At 46.7% G+C, this 17652-nt stretch overlaps 1 protein-coding gene across 4 annotated transcripts in view; it reads left to right on the top strand.

Moving 5' to 3' along the window:
* The window catches only part of LOC140453661 (ephrin type-A receptor 7-like), a 596634-nt gene that overhangs the window by 509240 nt on the left and 69742 nt on the right, over nucleotides 1-17652 (top strand). For all 4 annotated transcript variants that reach the window (XM_072548551.1, XM_072548549.1, XM_072548548.1 and 1 more), the window contains one exon: nucleotides 279-334. In XM_072548551.1, coding sequence (XP_072404652.1) covers nucleotides 279-334 — 56 coding nt within the window. The remainder of the gene's footprint in view (nucleotides 1-278; nucleotides 335-17652) is intronic.

Genomic DNA, 17652 nt, shown 5'->3' with positions numbered 1-17652 from the left:
GCAAATACTGAGAGAGGTAGATTTTTATTCAGCAAATGTTTTGAGTATAGTGGAATCAAGATGAATGAATTAGATACAGATCAGTCATGATCTCACCGAATGATAAATCTGGTTAAAGGGACAGAATGGTCAATTCCTGCTCTTAGGTTCCTAGAAAGAGATATGTTGAAAGATTGCAAAGAAGCGTTGATCTTTTTTTTCAGTACATTTTGCTTCTTAAGGTAGTTGTTGTTGGCTTAAATATTCACAAAATGAATTTTGCATTCTGTCTTTTTCAGGCATTGTGGGTACAGCAAGGCCAGTCAAGATGGAGATGAGGAGCTTTATTTTCACTGTAAGTACTGTCCACAGATTAACGGCGATGTACAGGTTACATTTCACAATGCTGTGCTCCAATAATATTGTTTTAATAATGCACTTCCCGGAGTGGAATTGTTGGTGTGGCTGTGAATCCAATTGCTCCTTCTGAAGCATATTACCTTGGTGAGTTTGTAATAAAGCTCTCCAGAGATGGTAGAATTGACAACTTCATATTCCCATTAACAATGCTTCCTGCACACACAACACACACAGCAATCATACAGCTACTAGAGCTGGATGCCATCGGCAAGCAAAGTCATGAATTATTCTGCTGCGTCTTCTACACTCAATCACTCCAGCCTTCAGATGTTTTGATGCTGTGTTTGCAACAACTGAAAGATTTTTTGTTCTTCTATCAAATTAATTTGTAGCTGTAAATCTCTGATGAACTTTTCTTTTATCTTGTGTAATGATGGATATTTGACAGCTTTTAATAATAAGGAATGGATGTTAACATGCTAAAAATTGCTAAAAACAACCTGAATTAGTATTTCTTCCCCAATGTCTTTTCTTTTGCTTGAAGATGTACATCTTGATAAGATTGCAGAATTTGTGCAGCGCCATGTATCAAACATTTTATGTAGGATTGTACAAGAATTACAGCCTTGAAACTGGTCATTTCCCATCCCTGTCCCCACCCATTGTTCTAGCTTCCATTCCAACAGCTCAGCCTATCCCAATTTCTACTCTTCACCCAAACTAAATTATTGCGCTTGGACATGAGTTACACCTCTAGCCATTCTCTAGATAAAGATCTTTCTCCTGAATTCCATCTTGACTGTGTTGGTGATTATCTTTCTTTTGGTTTGTTCACTGACAAAAACATTTCTCTCCTTTTACCTTACCAAATGCTTCAATCATATTTAAGGCATCTATAGGTCACTCCCCCATCCTTCACTTTTGTAGGAAAGTCACCAATCTTTCTGAAATGGTATAAATGGTAAATCTTGAGTTCTTTTTTGTATCTATTCCAGTGCATTTGTCTATTTCTGTACAATATGGGGACCAGAATTGGATGCCATAAAATAATAGATTCCTGATTCTCATTGATTTCGATTTTGCTGGAACTGTTTGATGTGAAATTTGGTCCTTGGTATGAGGAGAGCAGTCAGTCTCATCCTACCACAGAGGTTCAGCTCTTTGGCAGACTATTGAGGTAGTAATTGACTGGATTTAGTTGGTGCTTTCTCTAGAGGAGGGAAATTCTCCACACGGTTTTGGGTGGATGGCATTTTGTAATTGTGCTGGATAACTTGGCTAGTCCAGGAGTGCACATCTTCAACATTGCTGTCTGGGTGTTACTGGGACCCATAACCTTTGCTTTATTCAGAGGGCCCATCCATTTCTCAATACAAGAGGGCCCGTACCAAATTGACTGAAGGTTAACATATTTGCGAATGGAAACCTCAGGACGAGCTTGTGATCAATCATCCAGGCAGCACTCACAGCTGCAGTTAGTTGCCAATGTGTCAGTCTTGAGGAACTGTGGCACAGGAGAATTAAGTCAAGAATTTGCTTTCTCAATTTCGTCCTGGGGATATCATTTTACAATGAATTGAAAGGCAGCTGGGTCTTCCTTTCAAAATACAGATCAGGCCCCTGGTGGTGTTGTTGGGGCTTAACTCCAGTTTAAACAGAACTGAGTGGGGAAGCCATGTGGCTTCTCTACAAGGTTAATCTAGCCATGCGTACATTGGGGTCGGAAGAGTTCCAGGAAAGATAAGTTATATAAATGTTTGTTTCAGGGGATGGAAGTCCGGCAATTAATGTTTGGGGATCCCCTGTTTCAGCTGTGCCTTCCGTAAGTCTATCCCCAATATATCCACGGTCACACTCCTGCCCAGCCCAAAGCACCAGTGCTCTGCCAACCTTTCCATCTGACACGCCCGTCCACCCATAGACCCTGGCCATCCGAAACAGTGCACAATGTGGACAGTTCGGGGCATAGTTACTGTATTCAGTTCTCCTTTTGTAATGCAGCATCTCCCCATTACTTTGCCATCGGTTTAGACTCCGTCATATCACCCACACTGACATAAAAAAAATGATTGAGCAACTGTGTACCAGAAATCGAGTTGTCCATTACCCAGTCTCGCCTTGAAATGCAGTGAGCTTGCTAATGTTTCAGCAAGTGTGCTAGCATCAGCACTTGTTTGTTTTAATAAGAGTAATTCCACTGGGGATTTTAGCTGGCAGGTTAATCTCTCCAATTTTTAAGTGCTATCTCATACTCTGAACGCTTCCCAGTATTGTGTGCCACAAAGATAAGGAAGAATGATGACGAAGAAGCAGCTTTAGAAGTCACTCAAAGTAAAGAAAGCTTTTGAAAGAGCCCCTGTTTAGGGATCAGAAATTACACAGTTGATATTTCAGGGAAAGCACCCCACTATCACAACAACAACTTACTTTCACATCACACCATTAAAGTACAAAAGTACACAAATGTAAGAAAAAGTTTATTCCAAGTCAAAGAAGGGTATATTAGCTGCAGCTACGGCAAGACATGGGAAAGTGAGCAGGTATTATACAGCATCTTAAATGGAGCAGAGGGAATTGAAGGGATTTAGGGAGTTATTTCCAGCCCGTGTAAGTCAATGGTTAGAATGTACTGCAGCTCCCTTGTGCTCTCTATTCAAGTGCAGATGGTTTGATTCCATTTCCCTTAAGGAAAGGAACTCTGTATAAAGTGCACGTACAGCATCGCAGAGCAGAAACGGGGCTGTGATGGTGCAGCATGTTAGTGAATGCACCCACTGCTTTGTAAAGGAAGGGACAATGGGATTCACTCCCTGATTTCCCTCTTAAGTCCCAACCATCTCATTCCAGTTCTGCCCACCAGGGACCAAGAAGACATCATGCATCACCCATTGCTGTTCTTGTCCTGGATTTGGCTCACTATTTCTGAGACTGATAATGCCAATCCCAGTTATGATGGCACTTCCATTTCTCTGACACCCTGTGAAGATGTCCCAATCCTGTTCTGTAAATAGTCTCACAGAGCTATATAACTGGGGGGTGAGATGCTTTACTATCAGTCCCAATCTTGTCCTTACTTTATACCTGCACAAAAACTGTTCAACAGAGTTCAATGCAGAGAGCAATGGAACAATCCCTGTCTGATTTCCATGATACATGAAGTTCCTGTAATGAAACCAGCTAACTTGACACACCATCAGGCCAGTCCTATTTGGAAGGATATTCTCCAAGAGAGACCTGGGTTTCATTATTATTGTAATTCTCACCATTGCCGAACAGGAATGAGTAGAGACCAATGGCATAGAGGCTTTCTTTATTAATTCCCCCATGTGATGTGGGCAAGGCCAGTAATTGTTACCCATTTGCAAATCTCTTTCTGAAGGTGTCAGCTCAGGGAAAGGCGGTGATCTAAGGGAATGCTGGGCTTGGCTTTCCACTGACAGACCCCTGGGTGAAATTAGCAGTGGATGCTCACTGGTTTATTGCCAAGGTGCTCTTGTTCTAAGAAGCTGTCAAGAAAGGGTTTGAGCCGCTTGGGACCCCCATGCTCCGACATGTCGAAAGCAATGATACTATGGGTGTAGACCCTCCGTTAGGGGAGATCCCATTCCTTTCATCTGGATCTTCACATTGCCTCCCCTTTGCCTTATAGTAGGACATGAGACTGAAGAAAAAGCAATACCTGCTGTTTCTTGTGCTGCTAATGTTGGAACAGGTGGCCATGGTGTAGATTGTGCTCTTGATCCTCAACAAGAGCTCACAGTGGAGTGGCATAAGGTGTGGTGAGAGCAAGCCATTGTCACTGCAGGCTACTGGAATGCCAGACAGGTGAAAAGCCTTCCAGGAAGTTGGAAATCTCCTGTCAAAGCAGTGAAAGAACTCCCCAAGTGACAAGATACTTGCAATAGCTGTCTGACAATGGTCATAGCTGGAGCTCCTCAGTGTCATTAAATAATGCATTGATCATGTAACGTGAACTTTGAACCCACAGTGCTCCACACATCATGAAGCAGAGATTGTCTGCCACTGTCATCAGATCATTACAAACAGGAAAGGAATTTAAGGACTACCAGGGATAGGGAATGATTGCATGAGTTACATTACCTGAGGAATTCCTTTGGCTGTCTCGTCCCTATATCATCAGCCCACTCTGCACCAAAAACATCTTCTATTTCCCTGACAATCGTCCATGCAACTGTCCCACCCCATCCCCGCCCCACCATCGCCACCTGCTGGTGGAATGAAGTGTTCCGCTGCTTCATTCCATGCCCTCTGCTGCAGGTCCTGTGACATCAGCATTGTCAGTTTCACCAAAACAAACCTTCTGACTGTGCGTTCACTTTGGTGACCCAGGTGAGTTGCTAACAGTTTGGAAACCAGATTCAGTGGCTGGGAAATCTAGGACTCAGGACTAAAGCACCTTTCGAAGCTCAGCCTCCAAATATTTACTGGCTCGATAAAACCAAGATTCTTCCCTTTCATTGCCGCCCAGAGGAATGAAGGAGGAGGACGGGATCATTTTGGAAACCAACCTAATATCAGTTTCTTGGATTTTGCCACACTCTTTACCCTTAAATTTGCCTCCAAAGGGCTGGAAAAATTCTACCCCTTTGTTGGTGCTTAATTGTATTCCACCTTTTGCACTGACAAAGCAAACCAATGACTAATTAACATGATGATAAATAGCTCGACATCTGCATCATTAATGAAGCAGCTCCAAATTTATTCACTTTCTCAAACTAGAATGATGTTTAATGCAGACGATTATTCATCCTGCTCAACTGAATTAGTATTTTTCTTCAGTAATTGGTGTTATCTGTGTTATTGCTGCTGTTGTGAGTAAGAGATTGCTTTTTTTCCAACATCAGATTACTTTTCAGACTGTGTTCATGCAACAAGCAAATCCGATTGAGTAATAAGTAATGAGCCAGACTCAGTGGATAATCTGATAATAAGAGAGCATTTTTCTGTATGTAATGTGATCATAATCTGATCGAATTCAATGTTAGGTTTGAAAAGACACAGTTACTAGGTATCGGATTTTTGTATTTTTAATGGTATGAGACAGGCGCCATGCATGCTGTTTGTTACCTCTGTCATTCCCTATTCCAGTGTCCGTTTGCTCTGGTTTCCATCCTGCACAAACATGACCTCTAGACTCCATGTCCTAACTGTGTCAAATCTTGTTTACCTATCTATCCAGTGCTGCTTGTTCTATACTGGCACTTGGTCTGGCAATACCTCAATACTTACATTCTTATTTGTGTTTTCAAATCCCTCATGGCTTTACTACTCCCTATCTCCCCCAACTCTACAACCCTCCTTAATATCACGAGGGCAACTCCAATGCTGGTTTCTTCACTGTGCCCACCAATGGTAGCCATGGCAACACCCCTGCGTTCTGGAATTCACTCCCTAAACCCCTCTGCAGTTTCATGAGAATACATATTAATCAAATGGTGGTGTATGTCATGACCTAACAAGGGTATCATCAGCCATGTTTTAATTCATTTTCGAGGGATGTGAGCGTTGCCGGCTAGGCCAGCATTTATTGCCTGTCCCTAGTTGCCCTTGAGAAGGTAATAGTAAGCTGCGTTCTTGACCCACAATGCCATTAGGGAGGGAATTCCAAGATTTTGACCCAGTGACGGTGAAGGAACAGCGATATATTTCCACGTCAGGGTGGAGAGTCGCCTGGAGGGGAACCTGAAGCTGGTCATGTTCCCATGTATCTGCTGCTCTTGTCCTTCTAGATGAGTAAGGGACAAGACCTACGCAGACCAAATAAAACAGACTGCATGGACAAGAGAGGTAGTATTAACTTACAGAAAAGAACAAACAAAGTGTAAAGAAAGAAATCAATTTTTGGGAGATATAAGGAACAGCAATGGAGGACAAGAAATACAGTGGAACCTAATACTAAAAGAAGGTTATGTCAAGATTAGCACACTGTATTTAAAAATTATATTAGATGGAAACAGGAAATCAAGAGGAATATAGTCAATAAAAAAAATTCACAGTAAAATTATATATGAAACTGATGAAATAACAGAATTTTTAAATAATTGAGATTAAACAATCTCAACAGAAGAGGCAGTGGATAACAGACCCCAGATATTCCAGGGGAGTCATTAATGTCCCGAGGCCTAGAACTTCCTAATTCTGACATAAAGCAGGAAATAGAATTGGAAAAAAAATACAATGGGATGGTTTTCAGTCCAGGGTTTTGAAGAAAGTAGTTGAGGAAATTGCAAATGCTTTAACCTCAATCTCACAAAGTGTCCTTCGCTCAGGAGTTGCCCAGCAAAATTACAAAATATAATGTCATTTAAGAAAGCAGAGTGTGAGGAATGAGCAAGTGATAGGCCTTTAGTTGACCATCTATCGTGAAGTAGTTGTCATTTAAGCATTTGGACAAATTTGAATTAATCTGAGAGCACCGATATGGTTTTGTAAAGGCTAGGTTATGCCTCTGTGATGTAATTGAATATTTTGTTAAATTAATAAAGTGATTAGGGTAATGTGTACAGATTTAGTTTGTATGGGCCTTCAAAAATCTTTCAATATAGTTTCACATGAGAAACTATTAGTTGTAATTAGGGCTCACAGAATTGATATAAAATGTTTGAGTCATGGTGAGGAGATAAAAAGTAGGAATAATAGATCTGTGCTCAATTGATGTGAAGTAATTAGTTCTCTCCCAAAAGGAGCTGTGTTGAGGTCATAATTATTCATTGCATTTATTAAAGGCATTGTTAATTCAATCAAGAACCATTGTAGGTAAATGTGAAAATAAAAATAAAAAGGGACGTTGATATGTGAAGTGATTGGACAAAATTGTGGTATTGGAGTTTTTTTCACAGCAAACATGCAGTTTGTTTTGAATTTGAACAAAGAGGGATAGATGTCAATATTTTTACGTATTTCAGTGTCACAGATTCATCGAGGCATACAGCACAGTAACAGACCCTGCAACCCAACTCATCCATGCCAAACAGGTTTCCTAAGCTGAACTAGTCCCATTGGCGCATATCCCTCTAAAGGTTTCCTGTTCATGTACCTGTCCAAATATTGTAATTATATCCGCCTCCACCACTTTCTCTGGCAACTCGTTGTGTAAAAGCTTCACTCAATGTGTGAAAAAGTTTCCCCTCAGGTTCCATGTAAAACTTGCCCCTCCTACCTTAAACTTATGCCCTATCCTAGGGAAAAGATTTGGCTATTCAATTTATCAATGCCCCTCACAATTTTATAAACCTCTATATGGTCACCCTCGGCCTCCAATGCACAGGTGAAAAAAGTCCCAGGTTATCCAGCCTCTCCTTATACCTCAACCCTTTCATTCTCTGTAACATGCTGGTGAAAGTTGTAAATACTTCTTGGATATTAGATTAGATTACTTACAGTGTGGAAACAGGCCCTTCGGCCCAACAAGTCCACACCGCCCAAGCGTAACCCACCCATACCCCTACATCTATATCTACATCTACCCCTTACCTAACACTACGGGCAATTTAGCATAGCCAATTCACCTGACCTGCAGATCTTTGGAGTGTGGGAGGAAACCGGAGCACCCGGAGGAAACCCACGCAGACACAGGGAGAATGTGCAAACTCCACACAGTCAGTCGCCTGGAGTTTCTACCAACTGTCCAGCCCCAACTGCTGCAGGAGCGGTGCCCTGACTGTCCTCACCATCAGGTCACAAACCTCTCTCTCGCTCTCTCTCTCTCTCACTCTCTCTTGCTCGCTCTCGCTCTCGCTCTCTCTCGCTCTCTCTCTCTCTCGCTCTCTCTCGCTCTCTCTCTCTCTCTCACTCTCTCTTGCTCGCTCTCGCTCTCGCTCTCTCTCGCTCTCTCTCTCTCTCTGTCCGACTCCTATTGTCCTTGGAGGATTTCACTTTGGTTCCAACCCTCTCACCCTTCCTCTAATATTCCTTGATAAAGTCCTCTACCCTTTGCCCTCTTCAGCATCCCACCCTTCCACATTGCACAACCTATCCATTGTGATTTTAAGCCTGTATTTCCATACCCCCCTCAACTCTCTTGAAGTTGCTCTGCCCCTCATCCGCAACCTGAAAGCCTCTCCTTCTCAGGGTCTCAGTCAGATCAGATCAGTTCCTCCAGGTATCCCAGGGGCTGGGGAAGAAACACTTTAGATTCCCAGTCCTCACCCACAGACCCCCAGCAGGGAGCCTGACCTTTATCTTCAGAGCTCTGTTTTTAAAAAATATCGTGCTCCTGATTCTGAAAGCACAGTCAAATCCTGCTTGGGATCCAGAACGTGATCCGAACTGAAGGGAATCGTCCAACGCAGCATTGTGACCTTCGAGGTCAATGCAGTCTGCAGCAAGTCACCAGCGCAGATCCTAGGCCTTAAAGCTACTGGATCCTGCAGAGAGAGAGAGGTCCCTCCAGGGATAAGACAGGGTGACACCAAAGTAGACGAGCAGGTAGCAGAAAGAACACAGCAAGCCAGGCAGCATCAGGAGGTAACCCTTCTTCAGGACTGGTGGGTGCAAGCGGAGCTGCAGATAAAGGGTTTTGAGTTGGGAGGGTACAGGGTGGTGAAGTGGGGATAGGTGAACACAGGAAGAGGGTTGGTGGCCAGAAGGGCCGATGAGAAGATCGAAAGGGAGGGGATACCAAAGCAATGCCACAGTTCAGAGAAGTAAGGAGGGATTGGCTGGGTGTGCTAAAGAGTGTGGGTGCATTTTACAACAAAGAGCTCCAAAGTTCTTCTAGAAAGTTCTAGATGTTTTGATGTGACAAGATCCAATCTGTAAAGGCCACACTATCATTAATGATGCTGTCTTGTAATCTATTGAAAGATAGGTTTTGAGCCCTAGACAGCAGTAACCAGGGCCTCAGCAAATCGGATTTAACTTCCCATACTGTCTGCACACTGGAAGTGGGACACACCTCGTTTACTGAGCCTTCAGCCACCAAAGTAAACCCATCCTCCCCACCCCCTTCCCGCTATCACCCCATCACCCATGCTCCATTTCAAACTATCGACTGGCTCTTTTGGCCTCCCTTCTTTGCTCCTCCTCCCCTCCCCCGATCCCTGTAGCCCATCTGATTCTGTTCCCCATTTCACCAGCCAGTGTCTATGTTCAGGATGACTAACCATGATGTTTACAGCTGTCATGTTCCTACCTTTGCTGCTCACGATACTCTCCTAGTTTGGGTTCAGCAGCCACATGCTCTCATTGATCCCAGTGCTGTGGGGCCCAGTGGGAATAGTTGCTGGGCATTGATCTGCCCAGCTGTGCAGAGGGGGGGGTAGCCCTTCAACTAACTTTACATACTTGGCACTCACTCCAATCACATTTACAGTTATTAATCAAACTGGGGAGCTGACTGAGAACCTTCTGCACTTGTTTCTCTTTCTACAGTGTAGGATTGTCAGTGACACACACTCTTCCCAGGGATGCCCTACGTATGTCTCACTGTGTATAGTTGAAAGCTGGTATTTTTAATCATTTCAGCACCTGCGTTTTTGCATCATTCCGTACCTCCCCATTTGGAGTCAACTCCTTTTCTATACAGGTCTCCTGTTCACCCTGCTCCATGATGAATTGAATCTCCCCTGTAAGGCTTATCTTTGATGGTCACCTTTGGTGAAATTGAACAGCCCTCAAATCCTCTTCTGCTCCCACTGGGTGAATGGTGAGTGTCATAGAGTCATAGAGATGTACAGAGCAGACCCTTTGGTCCAACTTGTCCATGCCGACCAGATATCCCAACCTAATCAAGTCCCATCAACCAGCACCCGGCCCATATCCCTTAAAACCCTTCCTATTCATATACCCATGTTGCAGTTGTCTCCACCACCTCCTCTAGCAGTTCATTCCATGCACTTCCCACACTCTGCGTGAAAAAGTTGCCCCTTAGGTCCCTTATATATCTTTCCTCTCTCATCCTAAACCTCAGCTCTCTAGTTATGGACTCCACCACCCCAGAGAAAAGACTGTCTATTTACCCTATCCATGCCCCTCATGATTTTATAAACCTCTATAAGGTCACCTCTCAGCCTCCGCTCCAGGGAAAACAGCCCCAGACTATTCAGCCTCTCCCTATAGCTCAAATCTTCCAACCCTGGCAACATTCTTGTAGATTGTTTCTGAACCCTTCCAAGTTTCGCTACATCTTTCCGATAGGAAGGAGACCAGAATTGCACGCAATAAGCTGCAACATGACCTCCCAATTCCTGTAGTCAATACTCTGACCAATAAAGGAAAGCACACCAAACGCCTTCTTCACTACCCTATCTACCTGCGACTCAGTTTTCAAGGAGCTATGAACCTGCACTCCAAGATCTCTTCATTCAGCAACACTCCGTAGGACCTTGCCATTAAGTGAACAAGTCCTGCTAAGATTTGCTTTCCTAAATTGCAGCACCTCACATTTATCTGAATTAAACTCCATCTGCCACTCCTCAACCCATTGGCCCATCTGATCAAGATCCCATTGTGATCTGAGCTAACCTTCTTTGCTGTCCACTACACCTCCAATTTTGCTGTCGTTCACAAACTTACTAACTATACCTCTTATGCTCATATCCAAATCATTTTTATATACATGATACAAAGTAGTGGACCCAGCATCGATCCTTGTGACACTCCACTGGTCAAAGACCTCCAGTCTGAAAAACAACCAGTCTGAAAATACAGGAAAGCCACACACACAGACCAAGTCCTGAACTGCGAAAACAACCACCCCAACACACACAAAAGAAGTTGCATCAAGACACTGTTCAAAAGGGCTACAACACACTTCAGTACAGCAGAACTGCAAAAAGAGGAAGAAGAACACTTATACAATGTATTCAACAAAAACAGATACCAGCGCAATTTCATCAACAGATGCCTAAGGGAAAGACAACGGAATGAGGACATGCCGCAACCCAAAGGACTAGCCACACTACCATACATCAAGAGTATTTCCGAACTGACAGCCAGACTACTACAGCCACTCGGACTCCTAACAGCACACAAACCAACAGCCACTCTCAGACGACTCACCAGAACGAAGGATCCGATACCCAGCATGAGCAAAACCAATGTAGTGTACAAAATCCCATGCAAGGACTGCACAAAACACTACATAGGACAAACAGGAAGACAACTAATGATCCGCATCCATGAACACCAACTAGCCACGAAACGACATGACCAGCTATCCTTACTAGCCACACACGCAGATGGCAAGCAACGTGAGTTCGACTGGGACAATACTACTATTATAGGACAAGCCAAACAGAGAACAGCCAGGGAATTCCTAGAGGCATGGCACTCATCCACTGATTCAATCGATCTGGACCCAATATACCGGCCACTGCAACGGACAGCTGGAACTGACAACTGGAAGCAGCAGAGACAAACCACTATAAATCCCGGAGGAAAGATCACAGAAGCACTTCACAGGAGGCTCCCAAGCACTGAGGATGTCACCTAGACAGGGGACGAAATGTCTGCAACACAAATTCCCAGCTCGGCGAACAGAACCACAACAACGAGCACCCGAGTTACAAATCTTCTCACAAACTTTGAAAAACAACCCTCCACCACTACCCTCTGTCTTCTACCTTTCAGCCAGTTCTGTATTCAAATAGCTAGTTCTCCCTGTATTCCATGAGATCTAACCTTGCTAATCAGTGTCCCATGGGGAACCTTGTTGAATGTCCAAAGTGCCAGTGTTGATCTGGTAGTGACAATATCTTTCTTTCTTTCAAGGGGAGGCAATGGCCTAGTGGTAAAGTTCAAGTTAATGTTCTGGGGACATTGGTTGAAATCCCACCATGGTAGGTGATGAAATTGAGTTTCGTAAAAGGCTGGAGTTAATAAAAAGCTAGCTTGATAGCAACCATGCTCATTGTTATAAAAGGAAACTTCATCTGGTTCAATAAAGACCAAGAGAAGGAAGTCTGCTATCATTAGCAATGTGGTTGACTTTCAACTGTATTCTGGGCAATTAAAGATGGGAATAAATGTTGGCTTAGCTAGTGACACCCACATTCCCTGAGCAATTATGGAAAAAATAAGCACAGGCTGCAAGTGGACTGCAGTCTGGGGAATATGGTTGTAATGTCACTGGACTATAGTCATTCAGAGGCCCAGGACAATGCTTCAGGACAAAAGTTCAAATTCACATTAACAAATTGAACAAATTGACACATCGAAGTTGCAAGTTATTCTCAGAATGGTGACCTTGAAACTACTGTGGCCGGTGATGAAATTCCACTTGGTTAATTTCAGGGAAGGAAATCTGCCTTCCGTTTCCCCAGTCTAGACTCAACGTAGTTGACTTTGAACTGCTTTCTGAAAGAGCCAAGCGAGCTGCTTAACTCTGCACAATGAGGGATGGGCAGCAAGTAATGGCCCTGCCCGTGTTGCCCATATCCCACAGAAGAAGAAACAAGCAAGTGAAGACCCAAGCAGCCTGAACTGGGAACTGAGCTGAGTAGAAGCTGGAGGGAGACGATAGTACCTGGAGCCCAAGCCTGAGACCTGATCGATGCCAGCAATGGAAGTAGAGTCAATTGGACCAGAGGTAGCAGGAGTCAGGATGGGGAGCATTGGAACTCAAGTTAAGCAGCAAAGCTCATTCGTGCTCCTTGCCCAGCACAGCGGTATGTCTCGCCTAGTGGCCTTTGCAACTTTCTCCACCATTAGCTCTCTGGGTGGATGCATTCGGCATAATGCATTGATCAGAAAGAATATGCAAGCACCTTGTCAGGAAGCAGTCTGAATAACTCAGAGATTTGAGAAACCTCAGATGGTGGCAGGTTTATTGAAGTTGGAAATCAGACGTCTCATGATGAATTTCTGATTTGATTTATTACTGTCAGAGATACAGTAAAAAGTATTGTCCTGCGTGCTATCGACAAATCATACCTTACATAGAACTGAATGCAGAATATAGTGCTACAGCTACAGGGAAGATGTGGAGAAAGATCAACTCTAAGATATGAGGTGTCTGTTCATAAGTCTGATAACAGCAGGGAAGAAGCTGTTCTTAAATCTAAAGTCAGTATGTGTTTTCTGATGGAAGTGGGTGGAAGAGATTATATCTGAGCTGGAAGGGGTTTTGCTTATGTTGGCTGCCTTCCCGAGTGTAGGTGGAATCAGTGGCTAGAAGGCTGGTTTCCATGATGGACTGGGCTTACAGTCCTGGAAAGAGCAGTTGCCATACCAAGCCGTGATGCATCCGGGTAGGATGCTTTCTATGGGGCATCTATAAAAATTGGTCAGCATCATTGTGGACATCCTGAATTTCTTTCACCTTCTGAGGAAGTAGAGACGTTGGAGTGCTTTCTTGACTGTAGTGCCGCTGTGATTGGATCAGGATAGATTGCTGGTGATAGTTAACCGTAGGAACTTGAAGCTGATGACCACCTCCACCTCCAGCATCATTGATACAGAGAGGGGCATGTCCTGCACTCTGCTTCCTGAAGTCAATGACCAGCTCCTTCGTTTTGCTGACATTGAGGGAGAGATTGTTGCCTTCACAATGCCACTGCACTCTGAATATGGTTAAATCTTTGGGCAATTAAGGATGTATTATAGATACTGGTCTGGTCAGTTATGCTCAGTTCTCATGAACAAATACAGCAAAATAAACAAAATAGAAGCCTAGAATATTCCCTCATGAAAATCAGTAAAAGCAAGCTCAGTGACTGATTCTAATTTGTAAACTGATAGGTCTTTGCTGACAGAGGGATATTACTCTCCACGGTTTCACATCGAGCTGCCTCCCAGATGGTACACCTCAGTTACAACACACAGTTCCTGTTTATAGACTATGAGGGTCTTCAGGATTCCCTCAAGATACTGCCCACCTTTTACCAGAATCTGATCAACGTTTGGAAATTGGTTGACTCGAGCTGGGCCTGGGCCTGTCTTGGAATCTGCACCTCCACCATTGTGGGTTCGAGGGCGGGAGGGAGGGGCAAAGCAGTGAGGGTGACCAGAGTCTGGGATGTGCTGGGTGCCTGGGCCTTGGCTGGGTACTGGGTGACAGATGGCCCTGTGCTGGGTACTGTGTGCCTGGGCCCTGGGCTGTGTACTAGGTGACAGAGGGCCCTGGGCTGGGTACTGGGTGCCTGGGCCTTGGCTGGGTACTAGTTGACAGAGGACCCTGGTCTAGGTACTGGGTGACAGAGGGCCATGTGCTGGGTAATGGATGCCTAGGCCTTAGCTGGGTACTGGGTGACAGACGGCCCTGGACTGGGTACTGGGTGACAGAGGGACCTGGTCTGGGTACTGGGTGACAGAGGTCACTGGACTGGATATTGGGTGTCTGAGCCTTGGCTGGGTACTGGGTGACAGAGCCCTGGTCTAGGTACTGGGTGCCTATGTCTTGGCTGGGTATTGGGTGACAGATTACCCTGGGCTGGGTACTGGTTGACAGAGGTTACCTAGGCTGGGTCCTGGGTGCCTGGGCCTTGGCTGGGTACTAGTTGACAGAGGACCCTGGTTTAGGTTATGGGTGACAGAGGGCCCTGGTCTGGGTTCTGGGTGCCTAGGCCGTGGCTGGGTATTGCGTGACAGATGACCCTGGCCTGAGTACTGGGTGACAGATGGTCCTGGGCTGTGTACAGGGTGCCTTGGCCTTGGCTGGGTCCTGGGTGACAGAGGACCCTGGTCTGGGTACTGGGTGACAGATGGCTCTGGGCTGGGTACTGGGTGCCTAGGCCTTGGCTGTGTACTAGGTGACAGAGGGCCCTGCTCTAGGTTCTGGGTGACAGAGGGCCCTGGGCTGGGTCCTGGGTGACAGAGGGCCCTGGGCTGGATCCTGGGTGACAGAGGGCCCTGGGCTGGGTCCTGGGTGACAGAGGGCCTTGGCTGGGTCCTGGGTGACAGATGGCCCTGGGCTGGGTACTGGGTGCCTAGGCCTTGGCTGGATACTGGTTGACAAAGGGCCCTGGTCTGGGTACTGCGTGACAGAGGGCCCTAGTCTGCGTACTGGGTGCTTTGGTCTTGGCTGGGTACTGGTTGACAGAGAGCCCTGGTCTAGGTACTCGGTGCCTAGGCCTTGGCTGGATCCTGGGTGACAGAGGACCCTGGGCTGGATGTTGCTGCAGGGATTGGCCAGCAAAGGGCAGCAGTGAACATTCAGTTCGCAGCCACTGCCATTGGTCACCTGAAAATGATGGTGCACGGACCCAACATCGTGCATTGGTCGGAGGATGCTCAGGCGTGCGGTGGAGCCCCCGTCTGTGTGTCACCCTGCTCGGACGCAATTTCACATCGACCCCAGGGTCAGGAGCCGTGCTCAGGACCCCGCTGCTGACAACCTCAGGGGATGTGTCCTTTTATGGCTGGTGTCCAGACACACCATGAGACATAGTTGCTCACCACCTGGACATGTGTTGATGTGATTACTTACCACCTAGACATGTGTTGAAATGATTACACGCTGCCCGGACGCGTGTTGACGTGATTACTTGCCACCTGGACACATGTTGACATTACTTGCTGCCCGGACACGTGTTGACGGTGTTACTCACTGCCCAGACGTGTGTTAGCGTGGTTACTCACCGCCTGAACACGTGTTGACGTGGTTACTCACCGCCTGAACACGTGTTGACGTGGTTACCCGTCCCCCGGACACGTGTTGACATGATTACTTGCCACCTGGACACATGTTGACATTACTTGCTGCCCGGACACGTGTTGACGGTGTTACTCACTGCCCAGACGTGTGTTAGCGTGGTTACTCACCACCTGAACACGTGTTGACGTGGTTACTCACCGCCTGAACACGTGTTGACGTGGTTACCCGTCCCCCGGACACGTGTTGACGTGGTTACTCGCCGCCCAGACACGTGTTGACGTGGTTACCCGTCCCCCGGACACGTATTGACGTGGTTACCCGTTCCCCGGACACGTGTTGACGTGCTACCCGTCCCCCGGACACGTGTTGCCGTGGTTACTCGTCACCCAGACACGTATTGACGTGGTTACCCGTTCCCCGGACACGTGTTGACGTGCTACCCGTCCCCCGGACACGTGTTGCCGTGGTTACTCGTCACCCGGACACGTGTTGACGTGGTTACCTGTCCCCCGGACACGTGTTGACGTGGTTACCTGTCCCCCGGACACGTGTTGACGTGGTTACCCGTCCCCCGGACACGTGTTGACGTGGTTACCCGTCCCCCGGACACGTGTTGACGTGGTTACCCGTCCCCCGGACACGTGTTGACGTGGTTACCCGTCCCCCGGACACGTGTTGATGTGCTACCCGTCCCCCGGACACATGTTGACGTGGTTACCCGTCCCCCGGACACGTGTTGACGTGGTTACCCGTCCCCCGGACACGTGTTGACGTGGTTACCCGTCCCCCGGACACGTGTTGACGTGGTTACCCGTCCCCCGGACACGTGTTGACGTGGTTACCCGTCCCCCGGACACATGTTGACCTTGTTACTCGCTGCCCGGACGCGTGTTGACGTGATTACTCACCACCTGGACGTGTGCTGACGTGGTTACTCGTCACCCGGATGTGTGTTGATGTGGTTACCCATCGCCCAGACACGTGTTGCCATGACTACTGACCACCCGGACACGTGTTGGCGCGGTTATTCACCACCCAGGCACGTGTTGATGTGGTTACTCGTCGTCCGGACATGTGTTGACGTGATTACTGACCGCCCGGACATGTGTTGATGTGGTTACTCACTGTCCAGACATGTGTTAATGTTGTTACTCGTCGCCCGGACAAGTGTTCACATGGTTGCTCGCCGCACGGACACATGTTGATGTTGTTACTCGCCGCCCGGACCCGTGTTGACGTGATTACTCACCACCCGGACGTGTGTTGACGTGGTTACTCGTCACCCGGATGTGTGTTGATGTGGTTACCCATCGCCCAGACACGTGTTGCCATGACTACTGCCCACCCGGACACGTGTTGGCGCGGTTATTCACCACCCAGGCACGTGTTGATGTGGTTACTCGTCGTCCGGACATGTGTTGACGTGATTACTGACCGCCCGGACATGTGTTGATGTGGTTACTCACTGTCCAGACATGTGTTAATGTTGTTACTCGTCGCCCGGACAAGTGTTCACATGGTTGCTCGCCGCACGGACACATGTTGATGTTGTTACTCGCCGCCCGGACCCGTGTTGACGTGATTACTCACCACCCGGACGTGTGTTGACGTGGTTACTCGTCACCCGGATGTGTGTTGATATGGTTACCCATCGCCCAGACACGTGTTGCCGTGACTACTGACCACCCGGACACGTGTTGGCGCGGTTATTCACCGCCCAGGCACATGTTGATGTGGTTACTCGTCGTCCGGACACG

The sequence above is a fragment of the Chiloscyllium punctatum genome, chromosome 27, assembly GCF_047496795.1.
Source record: "Chiloscyllium punctatum isolate Juve2018m chromosome 27, sChiPun1.3, whole genome shotgun sequence".
Classification (NCBI taxonomy): Eukaryota; Metazoa; Chordata; class Chondrichthyes; order Orectolobiformes; family Hemiscylliidae; genus Chiloscyllium; species Chiloscyllium punctatum.
Note: the sequence above shows the minus strand (reverse complement) of the source record. Positions and strands in the feature narration are given on the sequence as shown.